The sequence below is a fragment of the Cydia fagiglandana genome, chromosome 21 (genome assembly GCF_963556715.1).
Source record: "Cydia fagiglandana chromosome 21, ilCydFagi1.1, whole genome shotgun sequence".
Lineage (NCBI taxonomy): Eukaryota > Metazoa > Arthropoda > Insecta > Lepidoptera > Tortricidae > Cydia > Cydia fagiglandana.
The window spans coordinates 2,037,862-2,057,380 of record NC_085952.1 but is presented as its reverse complement, the minus strand read 5'-3'; the positions used below and the strand labels follow the sequence as shown (position 1 = coordinate 2,057,380).

Sequence of the window (19,519 nt, the reverse complement as noted above, 5' to 3'; positions counted from 1 at the left end):
AGAAATCGACCGTGACATGACCACGACCACTCTGTCAAGAGTGCACGACTAAGAAGTACGTATTTGTAGATAAAATATAAATGCTATTTATTTGTAAAACTATCACTCAAAAAGAATTTAAACTTTTTTTGTAAAACCTAGTTTTTGCAAAGTGTACTTGTCACTTTTTTACATTCTATCAATAAGGATATTTGGACTAGGTCCCATAGTAACAACATCGCCACCAAAAAAACATTTTCAATTTCAATGTCAATTTCAATTATGTGTTTATTTATTTCAAATCCAAAGATCCATAATATTGTTAGTACACAAATCTTAAAATTAATTAAGGTTAGTGACATTAAAAACACTAAGTAACAATTAAAAAGATGTTTTTTTTAGCTGGCTGGTGGTACATGAACTCTGAAACCAGGCGAATTCCAAAACAGTTTATAGGACATTTTAGTCTTTAAATATTGATCAGGAACACACTGTCAAAATCTCTCGGGTTCCTCGTGGGCAATTGGGCATGTTGTATATTATTTCCTTAATGGCGATTGTGCAATCTGCCACAGATTTACGAATTTTTATAGATGACACTACTGATGTTCACGGTCGGGTGTCACCCCTAAATGGGTGACACCCGGGGCGGGCCGCCCCCGCCGCTCCCACCTAGATACGCCACTAATAAAAAGACTAATTTCTTATTAGAATGTGGTTTTTTTTAATTTATTCCTGGTACCAAGAAAACATTCCCTAAATCCGGATTTTATCCGAAGTTCGGATTTCGGCGTGAAAATTATCCGAAAATCCGGATTTTGTAAAATAGATTCGGATTTGCAATCCCTAGCGTATACCCAACACTTACCCAACTTGGTGGTTGTGTTCATATGAATACATTGGATGATCATATGTGAATTTAAAATGTTAGCTAGTAAATTTTAAGACCACCTAAGGATTTCCCCTCATTAGCGCCAAATCAACAGTGCCAAATGAATACAGCGGGCGCTAATGAGTATGTTTAAGATTTCATTCAAATTTAAACACTGTGCTTATCGCTTTCCTTTTCCGTTTCCAGTACAAAATTCCCAAGAAGGAGGAGGTGGTGGAACAGCAGCAGCAGGAGCCTGACAACCCCCTCATGAGGAAGAAGAAGACGCCCGAGGAGCTCGCGGCCGAGGCGGAGCTAGAAGACCAGGATGAATTTACTAGTGAGTACCCACCATTCATACATAATCCCCAAGAAGGAAGTGGAACAGCAGCAGGAGCCCGACAATCTCCTCATGAGGAAGAAGAAGACGGGGCCGAGCTAGAAGACCAGGATGAATTTACTAGTGAGTACCCACTATTGATACATAATCCCCAAGAAGGAGGTGGAATAGCAGCAGGAGCCCGACAACCTCCTCATGAGGAAGAAAAAGACGCCTGAGTAGCTCGGGGCCGAGGCGGAGCTAGAAGACCAGGATGAATTTACTAGTGAGTACCCACCATTAATACACAATCCCCAAGGAGGTGGAACAGCAGCAGAAGCCCGACAACGTCCTCATGAGGAAGAAGAAGATGCCCAAGGAGCTCGCGGCCGAGGCCGAGCTAAGCACCAATACCCCTTTAGAAATATATATTTTTTTAAATCTTAACTTCTAAACTACGTAACCGCTCACAAAATATACCGATGATGAAACTATAAAGGTTTTGTTTCTGCCATTTTGGCACCGGAACCCTAAAAATTCTATTGAAGAAAGTAAAATGACCTCACCCGGTAGATTAACATACTTAACTACCTTTGTTATACGATTGGAGTTAGTAATTATTTCCTTTAAAATGTTTCAGAATTGAAAAACACCATCGAAACGCAAGTTAACGAACTAAAATCGCAGATCGAGAGTAAGTGCGTGATGCAGTGAGCGCGCAGCGCTGGCGCCGGCGACAAGATGGCTGCCGTCGTAAAATGGCCGCCACCACAAAATGGCCGCCGCATGGCGCCACGTTTATTATTATATTAACCGAATACATGATGTAGCTGTGCTAAGGTCACTGTTACGATGTTTCACCCAAACACATCTCCCTCCCGCCCAGGACGATTTCGTTCGGATAATCATTCGCGCTCAAATTCGTAGGAGAGATTCGAATTCTAAATTTTTTCGGAACGTAGTTGGCTAGAGGCGCGTTGGTGCTTGATAATAAGCAATAATATTTTTATACATTCATAAAAGTTAATGTGAGCCCTCGATCAACCGATATGTACTTAAAGCGCGTTCCAGCAAGGTCAAAAAGTCATTGCCGCAGCGGCGCTCGTGCGTAAGCGTGCGTGCCGTGCGTGCGTGACCCGTGCGTGCGTGCGCGTGCACGCACCGCGTCGCGGCGGCTCGTGTGAAATGTGAAACATACCAGTTTTATATGTTGACGCTTGTGATATATTGTTATTTAAGTGTAAAGAGGAAATAATATAAATACAACTAGACGAAACGGTGTATTATTATTAAAGAGGGAAATATGTAATATAGGAAGACTTAGCACGCGTGTAGTTGTTTCAATACTCGACTGTGTTTACGATACTTCTCTCTCTCTCTGCCAACGGCTACATTGAAATAACAATGTATTAGGTCTTTACGAATATTTGTTTCATCCAAATTCCCCGGCCTCTGCCGGTCCGCTCCTTCGCGACTTCAACTATTGCCTCGACTTTCTTGCATGCGTGCTTTTGCAGTGTTACTCGGTGTTGTGTCTGTGTATTCAGTTTAGGTGTACCTGTAACCGACCTAGCCTTATTGTCCACATCGAACATATAATAGGAACCGCGCGGATCGCCGCCCTTGTCCATTTTGTTCTGCATGCCTTTAATATAAGATCGATGTTCGTTTAGAGTAATGTAAAGTTGTAGATATCAGAGACCCACACATCGCGTTTACTTTCACGCACGCGACGGTCGAATCTAATGTTTTATCGATGTTTTAATGCTTAGGGATATAATGTTACGTAGTGAGAGCGAATTCTTCGAGCGATCTTGCCCTTTGGTGCGACAGTTGAAACACTTGACGGCGAAGTAGGACCGAGAAGGACACAGAGCCGGTTGTTCGGATAATTATCTCCACGTATAACGCTGCAAATGCAAAAGATTTGTTATCGTCAAAAGCTGTGATATATAAATAATAAACAAACGCTAGGCCGGCGCCGAGCGGAACACTTGTCTGGTTATAGCTTCTTCGACTCTCACGCATACCGGTCTCTCTTCTAGGACTGTGATCTCTTCGCATTCGATCAGCACATCATGTATTTCCACTAAAACAGCGTTCATCCGTTCTGTAACATCACGCTTTAGATCTAAACTATCATTTCTTTCTACTTCCTTTCTGCGTTTCCTTTAAGTACCTATCTATACTGTATTCTGGTCAATTATATCCTACCTTCAATATCTATTGCGAAATCAGAAATACTATTCAATATACACACACATGTAAATATTACAAATACAACAATAATTTCTGATTGTTTATGAGAATGCTACTCTATTTTCTGATGTATAAGAATCAATATTTTCTCGCACTCTACTGCACACATATGTATATTTTCATAGCTTGTTTCGATAGGACCTAATTTCGAGCACGCATAGCCATAGCTCTTGCAACATAAACATGAAACCACTATTATGTCCCGATAAATTGATCTCTCGGACAACTGATGGGCATCGCTTCTCTGAGCTCCCGTCCATTCTTGCAAACATCACTCTCTTAAAACTAAGGTACCTATATCTTTGTATTTCACGTTGTATGTGTGACTAGCTTAGGTTTATCATCGGACATCGGATTTCAGAAAGCAAAATTAAATTACAGGTAAAGAGTTTCTATATCGATAAACTTAAATGTCGATGCTTTTATGAACTCCCTGCGTGTCATTTAATTTTGCCCTCTAAAATCCAATGACTGTTTATCATATTACAACAAATAGTTCTATGTATGTGCATGGCAATCATAGTTAAAGGTTGTTTGTAGTTCGGAATAAACAATAATAGATATAAGATTCAGTCGGACCTGTCGATTTTGATATCATTTTGACACGACCAATGTTCCAAAGTTCACCTCTGAGCTCTCCTTGTATCTTAATGTTAGTTGCCACTTCTATATCAAGAAGCTATCGAGTATATATACCTATATATATAATTCCCTTGTCTGTGCGTCTATCTTCGATCTAATAGTAGGTAGTTTCTAGCCTGTGCTCTTCGTTGTTGATTCCCGTTTTAAGTAGTAATAGTGCTAGCAGGAGGATTATTTTGGTACGTAGATACTTGACTATCGCTGCTGTCACTAATGTAAAACTATAAAAGTCAAATCAAATTATTTTCAATTTTGATTTGTGCTGTTTTAATTTAGAATCATTCAAGATTGCATATGCTGAGGAAATTGGGACGGATGAGCTGAATTTCCTAGGGGTTATGATAAAGATGTTACTAGTTCGATACTAGCCTTGCATAGTCGGACCACGCTAAGTTTGCCTGCCAAATGCTACGTCAAGTATGACACTTCTGAGGGATGTGTGTAATGTGTATGCAGTGCAAAGTTATCATGGTTGGTGTTTAGGAGGCCTAGGTCACTTTTTCTTTAGTATATGCCATCTATATCAGTTTATAATTAAAAACTAGGTCTGACGCGATTTGCATGAAGAAAATAGTTAAGTGTGAGCTCTTGACGTGTGAATCAGTGTCGTTCTCTCTTCAATTCGTCTTTTATTTTCTCTTTTTATTATATAACATTATTATATTGGACATATTAAAACCGGTCACTCACGTAAGTTGCTCGACATATTTCGCACCGTAACGAGGAGCTTCTTCAACGACCCGACGCACGCGCCGAGCAATCGATCGAGGAGAGCTGCAGCCCGCAGTCTGCGTCGGTCCACCAACGCGTGCTGCCGTTAAAAAAGCTCCTTGGAGCGAAACATTTTGAGCAATTAATAATTATAACATACGTGAGCGCATTTTAATATATCTAATATTAACTGTGTCTGACGAAAGTTTTGTTAAAATAAATTATTATATTTAACGCTGCGGCTATCTGTGTGTCTGTATTAAGCTTTCGATGTTCAATGTATAGTTTATTGTAATTAGATTATATGCTTAACTGCGCATATTGTAATGGAATTTGGGTGATATCAAATGGTTGCATTACAAGTACAATACAAGGTACCAACTTATTGCCTAAGGTTGCAGCGGCGAGGTTATATATATTTAGACCAGCGGGCGCAATTAGGTTCCATTTTTATCGCCTGTCACTATGCCCGTCACTTTACATACTTGTTAGAACGTGACAGGCGTGGTGACAAGCGATAAAAATGTGACCGCAGGGCCAACCCGGCCGAACATACTATACAGTACATCACTGCATCGAACGTTGTCTTTCCCACTGTCTTTCAAATGGTAGTAAATAAATAAACTTACATACAGATTGATTGCACACTCACAGATAAAACTTATACCGACTCTTTTCTTTTATATTAAAAAAATATAGTGCATTTATAAAGAGGTTTATACAAGGTAGATGTGTAGTTTAGTAATAATTGTACGTTATTTATAAAATAAAAAAAAACAAATTCCTTTTCACGCATTTAGCTACATTTAAGGCCCACACGGATTTTGACCAACTATAGATTTTCTCGGCGATCAGTTGATGTAAATAGATTGATTGATCTTATGACTTTCGTACTCAGGGTAATATATATTTACTATGAATAATTATTGTTGTCTATTTATATATGTTTTTTTAGATGATTTAGGTGGGAGTGACTTTTTGGCCTGCACAGGCCTCCTGTCCTTAAAAGTGATAGTTTTTCTTGAATTTATTAATGTTCCTTGCCCTGTGTAGGGTGAATCTTTCACTGTTGTTCTTTCCTTAGAGGAGTTATGAAATGGTAGACTTATACAATTTAATACAAACCTTGTTAACAATTTATTGATAAATGAACATATAGTTGGAGTAGATTAGGGTCTGCCACGGGTATAGACACATTTCTAACATTTCACTGTTACTTCGTATACCCTGCCCATCGTATTGAAGCCAAAGACCTTATTTCAACATTTAAAAAAAAACTATTTTAAATGGCTGGCTACTTTGGACGGAGTATATTTTAATATTTTAGCGTGTTTCCCTTCGTAGTCTTCTATCCCAACACACTCTAGTTAAAATGTTACAAATGTGTCACCTCTTTGAACACTTAGGATCCGGTTGTTTAGTCATTTGAAAAACACGTCTATATACCATAGACCAAAGACTATTCGAATGAAGACTCAATCGGCAGCATTCTGCGTGTCTGTGAACTGTAATTTCCCCTCTAGCGTTCGTTTTTACTAACATAAAATAAGTGTTCCTTTTATAAAATGATTCATTACTTTTTTAAACAATTTATGGCTTGGATGCGAGTCCTTTAAGCCAAGTCTTTGTTTTGAATTAATTAATTAAAAGGGACACATTTATGTCAATAAATGCTAACGCTAAAGGTACGGAATGCAATCCTGGACATCATAGACAAATAGTAATAGATGAATTTAGAGACAACGACACAATCGAACACACACGAGAGCTTCGACACACGCCAATATTACTTTATCATAGATATATAATTATATTACGTTATATGTTCTGACGTTACTCGCAGTATAGAGAGAATTTTTAAAAGCAAAGAACTGACTGTAAAAGTGCCACTCACATTTGCGCTTGTTTCTTTTATTCTCTATATTGTTTTTTTTTTCAGGTTTTATAATGAGGCACAGGGAAATGGGAGGATGGATTAAACTGCCACAGCGAAATCTGGTTAATAGGCTATGTAGGGCTAAGATCGTCGGCTTTTTATCATTTGTCACCATGCCTGTCCCGTTCTAATAAATGTAAGTGTGAAAGTGACGCATGGCATGACAAATGATAAAAATTTGACCGCTTCTAGGTATATAGCTATTATAGCTAAATTTTATCCGTCTGTTTCCCTATGCGCTTGTTGTTAATAGAATAGTTATTATTGGCCAAGATCACTGATAGAAGGTTAGTTTTTAATATTAGTGACAACTAGTGTTAAATCGCAAGTTAACCGTAACAAAAAAAAATGTGTAAAGACAAAAAAAATCTTTGATCGACCACTGCGTGTGGTCTGGCATGTTGTATTGTTATTAAAACCATTAACGGAGGTTAGTAGTTTATCCACGATTACATTTAACTTAGAGTTATGGAAAAACGAAAAAAGGGGTTAATAATATTGTTGAAAATGTTTTTAGGTAATTGATAATTGGATTGAGCTTTTGTGAAACCGCGTTGTTGAGAATAATTTAGGTTTCGTTTGCAGTTGGCTGTACAAACTGCCAATCGATAATCGTCTCTATCGTTAAAGGGATACGGTTTAGTTTCACGGTTCACGTAGTGTAGGCTTCGCCTTTTTGTGTCCCATGCTGTTATGTTTCAGAGGTCCCATTATTAGTTATGTATAAAGTTTAGAGGTAGGGGTTTTCAGCTGCCGCGGGCGAGTTTGAAAATGTTCTACCTAACATGTTGTTAAATAATAAATAACTACATTGTACCACCATGCTGTTGTTTCATTCATATTTGTACTCCCTTGGATATTATTTTTTGGTAGGTAAGTAAAATGAGTCGTGTCTTAACCAACACAGTGACATCCCTAAACCGCTTAATGGGTGTAACCCATGCTAACCCATTGGGTTAGCATAAGAACTATATATAAATCAGCGGGTGCAGCATGGTTCCATTTTTATCACCTGATGCCCCATACCTTCTCACTTACTTCTTAGAACGCGACAGGCATGGTGACAAGCGATAAAACGACACAAAAACAAGACAATAAAAAGAGCTAAGTAGTGTAATTTGTAATATATTTACTCATTGATTATGAGGACTCATTTAATTGACATGATTTTATACGTAAACATACATTTGTACTCACCAATAAAAGTTACACACATATTGATTAGTTTTTTGCTGACAAATTGCAAAATATTGCTGACAAACTTTATATTGCTGCTCAGCTATTTATAAATCTGAAACATAATATTACCAAGCGGATTGCATTCTTGGTCTCGTGTTTCATGTAATAATTGAAGACAAAATCTTGCTGACCAAATGTTTTATTGGCAGAGTTTGTCCATTTTCAATTTATAATTATGTCACATTATTACAACCTAAACAATGGGTTATTCCCACTATATTTCAACAAGTTGTTACCAGTAGTAACTGATTTTTTTTCTTACCGGACTTAGCCAAGATGACAATCGGTTTGCAAAGAAAACGATATCTGACTGTATCGCACTAATATGGAAGAGAGATGACAGACAATAGCGTTTTATTTCCATTTCTGCAAACGATGGTCACCTTGGCTAGGTCCCCATTTCCCAGTGGTATATATGTCGGCAGTCGATCGTAAGATCAGGCATATCGTCAAATTCCTAGGTATATCGTGAAACGTGAAAATCTTTGACTCGTTCCCTGAGCCGACGGAGCCCCGCTACGCTACGGGGCTCCTATTTCTGGGCAGTTTGCCCTGCGGGCATCTGAAGCAACCTAACGAACCTATCCTACCTATATCTTGGATTAATGTGACTATTGTCAAAACATTACACAGGAACATTACGATCTGCCTGATCTTACGATCAGCCGCCGACATATACATATGACACAACACGAGAAAAAAACCATTAGATACCACCAACTTGCTTTGGTGGTAACTACTGGGATCTTTTTCTCACCACTGGGAACAGGTGCAAAATCCCAGTTGTCACCACTGGTAATATCTTGGTACCTAGTGGAAATACCTGCGAAATCTCAGTTGTCACCACTGGTAACATCTTGTTAACTAGTGGAAATACCTCAAAACAATAGACGGCTTCACTACAAAAATTTCACTGAACTGAAATTTCATCGACGAAGTCGGCGGCGGCGTTTGGCGCCACTACGCCGACAACAGAAGCAGGGAGGCAAGTTGCGTCGGCGTGCATATCGGCGACTCGGACGAGGCGCCCGCCTACAGGGACATGAGCAACGAAGTGGCCGACTTGGACATGAACCACGAAGTGGCCGACTTGGACATGAACCACTAAGTGGCCGACTTGGACATGAACTTGTTGAATAACTTCCATTAGATTGTCTTCGCATTTTTAAAGGTCCTGACGCTTTAGAGTTTCTATATTTGCACTGAGTCTGCATCTTCAAGCCGTTCACTATAGTGCCGACATCTGTGCTGTTGCGTCTTAGATATTGTACCACAGTCTGCCCGATTGGTATAACTAGGTCTTCTAAGTCTTCCAACTCGATTGTTAGGTTATCAGCACTCGAATTGTTGTTGCTGGGTTTTGCTCTTAGATTTATTGGTTCAGTTTTCGTGTTTAAACTCATAATTTAGTTATTTTTTTTATGTTTAACGATTTTTTATAGATTTTTTTATCAGATGCCTAATTTATTATGCATCTGGTGACGGATTGAATGACATTTTAATGACATGATCATCAAATAATACAAGGCTTGGTACACATGTACGGTAGAGTCCTTATAAGCTAATTTTGCACATACTTAGCTAGCAAAGGAGTTAGAGTTAGATCAAGAAGTCTGCAAAGATTTTGATAGCATACGTCATAATTTCATAAGTTCGACGTTGTTGCAGACTTTTCTTATACTTTTCTTGCCCTATCTTTAACTTTAAGTTACCCCAAAAATTATAATATGTCAGAAAGTCGGAGCAAGTGTAACCAAGAACCAACAAGACTCATTATATTATTTACACGAAGCTGATTTCTGAAAAATGGTTATTGTTAATTTTCGCAAATGGTCATGTCATGATTGTAATAATTATAGAAACTAAATAATACAATAAAATCACATTTCATCCGTTTATTTTGTAAAAAAGTATAAAAATATAACATAACTTCCGTGAGAGACATTACTATATTTAATAAATAATTACTCACTAATGACTAATAATTACTTTGAGTAATTAATAAATAATTACTAAATGACTAATAATATATTTTACATCGTAGTGTAACCTCTAGCAGCACATAGACCTATAAAAATGCCTCCTAATAGAACAATGGACGGATGGATTGATGGCTTTATCTGTAGATACCATTTTAATCCAAGAATGATAGCGCTGACCAGAGTTTACTCAAATTGTGATTTAATTCGTCCAATAACGAGAGAACGTTTTCAAAAGCACTTTCCAACAAACCATGGTCGGCATTCTCACTAATTTTAATTTCTGCATCGTCTTCTGTTATTTTAGTATTTATTTCTATCCCTTCATTATCTTTAGTGTATTTGTGATTATCATTTTCATAATCAGATGACTTGTCATCATTATTTTCAATAGCATCTTGCAATTCTTTATGCTTCTTTAAAAATTTACCAAATTTCGAATGCGTTTTTCCGTCCAAATCTATTTCGTTCTCCGCAGTCTTATCATCTTCACGTTTTTTATTGTTAACTAGTAAACTCCTTTTCCTTCTGAGCTTTTCCAATTGAGAATCTTCTTCGTCAGCTTCACTGAGATCTTCTCTGTTTCTGTAATTTCTTGAATTCCTTTTGGAAAGTTTACTTATATTACTTTTGCCTAATTTTCTTTGCTTGAGTCCCTTAATACTTTTAGTCAAGTTTAATTTCGGAATTTTAATACCATGGACGTGGTTCATAAGTTTCTCAAAAATGCCTGAACCCAATAGTTTATGTTCATGTTTGAACTTCCTGTCACTTTTCCTTATCGATTGTTTTCTCAGCTTCTTTCGACTATCGAATTCTTCTTCAGAAATTTGACGTTTGACTCTGTTTGTTATCAGATTCTCTTTAAGTCCAATCAAACCTTGAACATCTCTTAAACCTCTGTTCATACTGTCGATCCTGTTTCTCAAAGCTTCATCATTATTGATATCGTTAAATTCATTGATATCGACATTAAGATCAAAATCGTCTAAACTAATGGACCTTTTCGATCTAACCTTCTCTTCACTCTCATTAAGTTCCTTTTCCTTTATCGATTCATTTTCATCACTTGCATCTTTTGTTTTATTTGTTGTTTTACTCTTATTTTCTTCGACGTCTATTTCTTCCTTGCTTTCATCTTTAACCTTAATAGGTTTAGCTTCAACTAGAGTAGCGTTATCCTTATCATCGTAATCGAAGCAAGCGTTGACCTTGGTGTTAGCAAGGACCCAGAAGCCGAAGGACTTGGGAGGCAGATTGAGGAGGAGGGTCTTGAATGGACGGACTCGCTTGACGACTGGTCGGATGTTTCCCTCGTAAAACATTGGCCGACCATTTACGACAATGTTGCTGGAAAAAGAGAAGATTATTTAAGAGCACAGTTTATTCACTTAATACCAAGAAATTGTAGTGGAAGTTCTGAATTATTAGTATTATTAGAGAGACAACTGTTTATTTTAAATTTGGACTATCTTTTCAAAACCCCTATTTACAAAAACTAAATACAAACTTAGCCTTACATAAAATATACCTAGTATAAATAAAGCCAGCCAAATAAAGAGAATTTAGTTAGAATAATATCACAATATCACCCTCCTACAGGTAAAGGCTTATAAACCCAAGATTATCTCCCGACTCAATCAGGAAACATTACCCGCTATTATCATGCCCCAATATAAACTGCATTATATCTCCCCCCTCTTCCCTCTTCGCCAGCTTCACCGAGAATCTCGCCGGTTCGCTGTCCATGTTCACTCCGTAAAGGGTCACCGCGCCTGGTACTGACTTGTGACGCAGCGATGTACAGTGTGCGAATAGAGCTGCTTGCCCGTCAGAAGGTTCCATGGTGAGTTCTAGGACGCGCTCACCGACAAGGTTTTTGAATAGTAGGGCCATGTAGAAGCTCTGGAAGGTAAATGCAACAAGTGATGTGAGAAAAGATAAAAGTTAGAATAGAAAAATTAAAGACATTTTCCTAAGGCTTTTTAAACCGGTATACGAAATCCCAGAGGTTCGCCAGTGTCTGTAAAGAGATGAGGACAAGACTGACAACGATATACATAATGTAAACACTTCATCATCATCATTGGCCTGTCACATCAATAAGATGATGGTTTAAACAGCGTCTATATTAAGAGTGCGGCACTTCCGCAAATGACTATTCAGCCCAATGCGAGAGCGGCAGCCGCGACCCCATAGCTGGCAGGAGAATGCTGTGCCTGATGACGAAGGTGGGAGAGCGGCGCGCTGGTGTTTCAGTTCTCGCCTAGTATGAAGAAGGCTAAACCACGCTTTATCGTGTGCAACTACCCCTTCACCCAACACTAAAATACATAGAAAACAACCATGACCCAGGAACAAATATCTGTGTCATCACAAAACTAAATGCCCTTACCGGGATTCGAACCCGGGACGGGACCATCGGCTTCATAGGCATATATGACATTTTGTTTATTCACTTACCAAAGTTGGTTCATACAGCTCGTTCTCGAGCAACTCTCTAAAGTGCACGTGGAAGCCGTTCCTGGCGGAGTAACCGAGGCTGGTCAGCCAGTCCGCCGCACGTGCCTACAAAATTAATAAAAAAGTCATATTAACCATTTAACGAAGAACACCTAAAGGCGTCGACATTAGTCATGCCCACAGCGCCATGAGCACATAAACCTACAGGCCACAGGGTGGCTAAAAATAACTGCATTCCGGTTGCCGAGGAAATTTTGGGATTATACTGAGCGACTTTTACTATGGGACGAACCCGGAAATCGAGAAAAAAATTTGGCTGTTTCATACATTTTAGCTGGTCCATGGGAGGGTAATTTTTGTTTCGCGACATCGGGATTGGTGCCATAGTAAAAGTTCCTCAGTATAATCCCAAAACCTACCTGGCAACAAGAATGCAGTTATTTTTTAGCCACCGTGTATATGTATAGTGTTGTGGCGCTGTGGCGTACGCTGTCAAAGTATCCTTCACACTTGTAAGAGTGGTGACATTCCATTTCCAACTGCAGCTGCAATACTGTTCATTTTACTATGGAAATTGACAGTGACAGCGACGCGTTTCCATAGTAAAATGAACAGTATTGCAGCTGCAGTTGGAAATGGAATGTCACTTTAAGTAAGGTTTAGATTAGCTCGCTTGCGCCCGTGACCTTAGCGTGTGGGTGACGTTTATGTAAATAAATATAAAAAAATAGTTATATAAGTACCTCAGTCGTTTTTTTTTTATTAATCAAATAAGTAACACAGCATTACAGTAAAACCAAGGCATTGTGAAAGTACAAAGAGACAAAGAAAAACAATAATTATACGACGTTATCCATGAAAAGGGACCTTATTGTCGATGGCGCTTACGCCATTATTAACAATGCTCCGATATAAGTCCAATGCCACGCGACGCTGTGCGGCGTAAGCGCCATCGACAATAAGGTCCCTTTTCATAGATAATGCTTTTCTTTGTAAGGTATATAAATATATACCTTTCAGTTCTCATCCTCTGTCCTAATGGACAGGTGTACTATATAACTGACCTGTTCGCTATGCTGCTGCGGGCGCTCCGTGAGCCAGAGGGCGTTACTGGTGCTCAGGACTCGCAGGAGGGACAGACGAGAGGATTCTGACATGCGGGCCAGCTCATGGGAGGATGAGTTACTGGAAACAATGATATTTTGCTTCTTTTAGTTCATACTATTAGAAGTATTAGTACGAATTGAATTATTTAAAAAAAATGTTTTTATTTCTTTTTAATTCAAAAGGTAGGTAGGCTAGCGTGGGGACTATGCCCAAACCCTCTCGCGCTTGAGAGGAGGCCTGTGCCCAGCAGTGGGACGTATATAGGCTAATTTTTTATTTATTTTTTATTTCAAATAGAAACACTACTATTAGGTATATAAATTATAAACTGAAATAAATGTCATATATACTATACTTACCTATACTAAGAAAAAGTGACCAAGGCCTCCAGTGCCCCAGACCCAGGCCAGGCCCCATGCAGTAACCTAATCTCATATAATATCTGTTCCGTAATCTTACACAGGTACCTACTGATATTAACCAAGTGATGGTTCGGTTTCCGTGCGACGCGATGATCTAATCAAGTAAGATCTATCCTCCTAAGGCCCAAGGTCCTACCTATAGTACCTACTTCTTCAGGTCGATGAAATTTAAACCATATTCAATTGGAACAGAGTTGCATTTCTCATCGATAAATTTTCTAGCAAATAAAAATCAACTCTATTCTCTGCACTATAGGTTCAAATTTCAGTTGGAATTTGGTTTTTAATTTGGATGGCTGGGCCTTAGGAGGAAGGATATTTTAGTTGTTTTTTTTTTTTTTCTAAATAGGCTGGGAACATCGTTTCTCTACTCTACGTGATCGAATCAGAAATGAGGAGATCCGTAGACGAACTAAAGTCACCGACATAGCCCACCGGATTAACAAGCTGAAGTGGCAATGGGCAAGCCCCATTGCACGCAGAGAAGATGGCCGATGGGGTCGAAAAATGCTCGAGTGGACTAGCAAGCCCAGCGTAGGACGTCCACCCACAAGATGGACAGACGACCTTGTTAAGTTCGCCGGAAGACGGTGGATACGTTCGCTTCCAACCGGCACGTATGGAGGTCCAAGGGGGAGGCCTATGTTCAGCAGTGGACATCTTATGGCTGAGATGATGAAATAGGCTTACCCATTTAAAAGTACAGCATCCATACTATCAGCGGACAGCGTCACATAATCCTTAAAGTCGCTTTTGGAGCCTGCCTCAAGGCACTGTGACACGTCACCACCGACCACCTTCCAGTGGCGGGCGTCGAACGTGTCGACCATCATGCGGAGGGTTTGCAGGTCGTTGAGGTAGTCTTCGAGGGTCTGGTTGTTACATTCTGGAAAAAGCAGTTAATTGTGGTTTATTAAAGCTAACTGCTGTGTATCAGGAACACACTATTGCACAGCCTTAGAAATAAAAGAAACGAAATAATAAACTGTAAAGTTAACGAACAATGAAAAGAAAATGAAACGGTATGAAGCAAATTGTTGTGCGCATTTACAATTGAAATGCTTATAATAGTGGAATGAGAAAATTGCATGTGGAAATTAAATAGGTGCATGGCTATATTTGCACAAGCCAAATATGAACCAGAACATACATATTATCTTGAATAAAACCCAAACGAATAACTGCTGTTTACTGTTAAGTGACTTTAGACTGATTTCCGTAAACACACGTGAACTCACCGTAACCCAACTGCCAGTAGATTTCCTGCACATCATCCTTATCCGCTATAGTGAGCATGTTCAACGCCGGATTAGGATCCCACATACCATTATCAGTCTTCTCACCATTATTCACAGCGAACACTAAACTAAATCCAGTATCTTTAGCCCATTTCGCAAACCTTTTCCATTGTCTATGACTCACTTCTAAATGATCTTTAGATAATCTTCTTAATCTTTTAGGACGTTCTTCACTTTCCTCTTTATTTGACTTTAATTTCGATAAACGTCTAGATTTTAATTTCGATAATAAGCTTTCATGACTTCCTTTTTCAATAGACTTTGTTTCTTCATCATAGTCTTCGGAAATCTTTTTATGTTTTGCGAAAGCATGAATCTTTGACTTCTTTAGTTTTGGTTTTAATTTCTCTTTATCCGCCAATGTTTCTTCTTCTTGGCTGCCGGAGTTTAATTCTCTTCTATGTCTTTTGAGTAATTTTTCACTTGATCTTCTCAGTTTTGTAAGAATATCTTCATGACTGTCTTCATAATCGTAGTCTTCTTCTATTTCTTCTTTAATCAGATGTCTTTTTTGTTTGTTTGGTTCCGGAAGGTACGCGTCTAGATGATCAATGGTCATGCTTTTATTATTGAAAGTTATGTGTGAGGTGGAAGGACCGGCTATTCGGAGATATGCTGGCGTGAGTGAGGCTGCCATACATGTTGATTCTTTACTGAAAAAAAACAGGATGATAAATACTTGATCAGCATTTTAGCAGCATTGTGTGACTTGGACAAGCAGTTATTCTCTACCAAAATCAGTCATATCTAATATTAGGAGAAAGGAACTATTTTTAGGAATCTCTTGTAAATACCTACAGTTTTGTAGAGAATCACTGTAAGCCAGGCCGTATTTTACATTGCAGACACTGGAGCATGATTACAATGCCGAATCATCATCATCATCTCAGCCATAAGACATTCACTGCTGAACATAAGCCTTGATGGGGGGTGAATGCCATAATCGCCACGCTTGGCAGGCGGGTTGGCGATCGCAGTCGAGTACACCGAATTTGAGGGAGGCTGCTGCCCATCCCCCGGTGGTCTTGGACGTAGTTTAAGGACATACCCGGGTCCAATGCCGAATAAATGTAAATAAATATTGGGTTAAATATAACAACAGGCAATTACCGCTCATTGCTTAACTACACTAGCAAAATATTGGATAATTTTGAAGTACCTAAGCGTTTAGGTGCAATATATCATCCAAATACCTAATATAGCATATTCTAAAAAATTGCTAAGCGAACATCTGCAATTTTTTACCCTATCTACATAATGTCGAGAAAGGAGATAGAACTTATAAAGACGTTGTAACTGTTACGATGATCATATGATTTATATAATTTAGTTTTATATAAAACTACCTCATGTATTGACTACCGTAAAACGGGGTGAGTAGGTTTCGCGGGGAGAGTTGGGTTATGAATGGGGAGAGAAGGTTTGAGAGGGGGGTGAGAAGGGATTTTAAGCCTACTGCTACAAAAATAATGTATTCCAATTTAAAATGGGGCTATAGTAATACGCATAATAAAAAAAAAACGATCCAACAATCTTCCAAAATCACCTTTGTATGAAAAACCCTCTCACCCCAAATACGAGGCACTACGGGGTGAGGTGGGTTTTCCTCTTTATCTTCGAAGTTATGAAATGGAACTACCCAAAATAAAATACAAACGTCCGAACCACTTATTAAGTATATACACCATTCAGTTTTCAGATGTAAAAATAAAATTTTATTGAGGTTTGAAAGTCAAATTTTATCCAACTCACCCCATTTTACGGTACTCATTAAAGTCAACTCAATGAGTCCCTTCAACAATAAACAAAGCCAGAACATATCCAAATGGAAACTAAACTTAGGTTCGATGAACTTAAACGCCCAATTCAGAGGGCCTACCGCGAACCACGTTCGACGTGTTGCCTCCCTGTCACACTTACATACGAATTTACAAGTGCGACAGCGAGGCAACACGTCGAACGTGGTTCGCGGTAGGCCCTCACCCTCAGTTCTGGGCTATAACCGCGAAAATTGAAGTTCGCAAATTGTGGGCATTTTTCTCAGTCACTCTTATTACGCCTTCATTGGAGTAAAAGAGAAAGATCCCCGCAATTTGCGAATTTCGGTTTTCGCGGTAGCCCCTCTGAACACTAGAAGCAATTCACATAACGTGCGGCAAACATAAATCATGTCTCGATAGCGGAATCGCTAGGCAAATAAATTTTAAATAAGTGTGCATATATTGCTAGCATCAGACTGAATTCTGACTCCTTGTTGATGAAAACATTGCCTAGTAAAGTAAACGTAAGTGGTGCTCAACGCGGTCCCAGTACATGTCATCTTGAAACTTAAGTCATTGTCAATAGAGCTGACAGCAGGGTGTCATCTATTGGGCATTAGCAAGTCGAGCACTACGAGCACTAGTACGTTTACCTTATGTTAATGTATATTTGCTCCAAATGACAATGCCATTTTGAAGCCATTATGATTGCATAAACCTGAAAACTCAATTTTTTAGGAGCCCATCAAAATGTACGCAATATTTTGGTACGCGACGCCGCCGCCCGTGCTTTTGGTTATATTTTAAAATTAAATTTGTTACAAATAAGAAGAAAATGTAATACAGAAGTAGAAAGAAATAACGTATGCTTAACAATTTAAGGTCAATGTGGCTAATTCCGTTATACGGACTAGTCCGTCCACTAGCGTTTTTCTCGAACAACGAACAACATTAATAATGTCGTCGATATATATAGCAGCGATTTCTTTTAGTTTCAGCAATGAAAAGCAAATAGTTTTTTTCCTACGATTGAAAATCAGAGAAATACCTATACGCTCGTAGACGGAATATAGCTCCATAGATTAATTATTATGTTCATGAGCTCCTCGGAATCAGCCATATTGAATGACCTTACCTACCGAACATTATTTTGAACTTTTTTTTCCATTTTGTATTATTTATTTTTTAAAACCATAAACATAATTAATAACAAACTTAGAACATTATTTTGAAAACACTCACCTGTTCAAATCATCGCTGCTAGTAAACAAATACTTCGGATCTATCGTAAAACTAACAAATCGACTATCAACCTCGTTCACATGGTTCTCCGTCGAAATCCGAATACTAAACGCTTCTCCATTCACATTACTAACTAAAAATATTAAAACTAAAACTAAATACCGCGCTAAGCGGCACATTTTTAACTAAAAACTAAACTTGGCAACTAAAAACAAGCGCTTGCAACAGTTACAACGCAATCTCGAAAACTGAATAAACTGCAAAATAAACACGGCTTTGTTATGTAAAATTTTAAATGCAGTATCAACATTATGTGATGAGTGTGTTAGTTTTTATAAGTATTTAATAAGGAAGTGTTTAGGAATGTGGCGGTTAATGAAATAATTTAGAAGATGTGATTATTGTCTAAATAAATTAATGTGAACTTAGCGCGCTGAGTGTCATTTTTCGTATCAGCGATTTTTAGGATTCCGTACCCAAAGGGTAAAAAGAACGGGACCCTATTAGGTACTAAAACTCCACAGTCCGTCTGTCCATCTGTCTGTCACCAAACTGTACTATTTCATGAACCGTGATATAGCAATTCAACTGTCTAGTTGAAATTTTCACAGATTCCGCTGTAACAACAAATACTAAAAAGTACGGAACCCTCGGTGGGCGAGTCCGACTCGCACTTGGCCGGTTTTTTTTAATAATGACCGACGTCCCGTATAAGATTGGTCATTATATACTGTTCCTTCTTTTCAAGATCTTCAAAAATAAAGTAGCCTTTCGGCGCGATTCGAACTTTAAGATATCGCGCCGTTAGACATTCACTAGATATGAAATAGTAAAGATATGTGACATTCCACGGCAAAAGGTACCTTACGTTACGCGGCGGGTGGCGCTTACGCTTATTATTAACGCCGCTCCAATATTCAGTCGGGGCAATGGTACCTTTTGCCGTGGATCGTCACATATCTTTACTATTTCATATCTAGTGCATCTCTAATTCATTTCCCGAATCGCGCCGTTTGTCCATCTCCAACCTTACGCTACGTCTTACGTAGGCGAACAACGCGCGAACGCGGCGCGGCGCGGCGCGGCGAAATCAATCCTTTGATGCCCATAGAAGTGTCCTACGTAAGCGATCTCGTTGCGAACGCGGTGCGGCGCGATTTGCACGCGAATGTCAGGCGGCGCGGCGCGGCGCGGCGCGGCGGCGGCCGCTTTCGCCGCGCCGCGCCGCGCCGCGTTCGCGCGTTGTTCGCCTACGTAAGACGTAGCGTTAGCTTTCTACGTTTCAAACGGAC

General features: G+C 39.0%; 2 protein-coding genes across 7 annotated transcripts in view; one reads left to right on the top strand and one right to left on the bottom strand.

Annotated features, from left to right (window-relative positions):
• LOC134675072 (complexin) overlaps positions 1–7,539 on the top strand; it is a 157,949-nt gene extending 150,410 nt beyond the window's left edge. For 5 of the 6 annotated variants that reach the window (XM_063533229.1, XM_063533231.1, XM_063533232.1 and 2 more), the window contains 2 exons: positions 1,058–1,190; positions 1,810–7,539. In XM_063533229.1, coding sequence (XP_063389299.1) covers positions 1,058–1,190; positions 1,810–1,883 — 207 coding nt within the window. In that variant the 3' untranslated portion in view covers positions 1,884–7,539. Of the gene's footprint in view, positions 1–1,057; positions 1,191–1,331; positions 1,456–1,809 lie in introns of those variants that run through there. The other variant, XR_010099687.1, reaches the window with a different exon arrangement.
• Positions 7,540–10,057: 2,518 nt separating this feature from the next.
• LOC134675056 (uncharacterized) lies at positions 10,058–18,465 on the bottom strand. The gene is made up of 7 exons (XM_063533203.1): positions 18,228–18,465; positions 15,166–15,878; positions 14,618–14,813; positions 13,463–13,583; positions 12,399–12,503; positions 11,590–11,840; positions 10,058–11,285 (listed from the first exon to the last, which is right to left on the bottom strand). Exons 1-7 carry the CDS (start codon positions 18,404–18,406, stop codon positions 10,091–10,093), a joined length of 2,760 nt encoding a protein of 919 aa, XP_063389273.1. The 5' UTR covers positions 18,407–18,465; the 3' UTR covers positions 10,058–10,090.
• Between the last annotated feature and the right edge of the window lie 1,054 nt (positions 18,466–19,519).

What these genes read in the sequence shown, in the direction of transcription:
- LOC134675056 (XM_063533203.1), bottom strand. Translation starts at nt 18,406, where the DNA reads ATGTGCCGCTTAGCGCGGTATTTAGTTTTAGTTTTAATATTTTTAGTT. An exon ending in GATGCTGTACTTTTAAATGG is followed by an intron (nt 13,584 to 14,617) that starts GTAAGCCTATTT and finishes CATTGTTTCCAG; the next exon opens with TAACTCATCCTCCCATGAGC. An exon ending in TTGGGGCATGATAATAGCGG is followed by an intron (nt 11,286 to 11,589) that starts GTAATGTTTCCT and finishes CTCTTTTTCCAG; the next exon opens with CAACATTGTCGTAAATGGTC.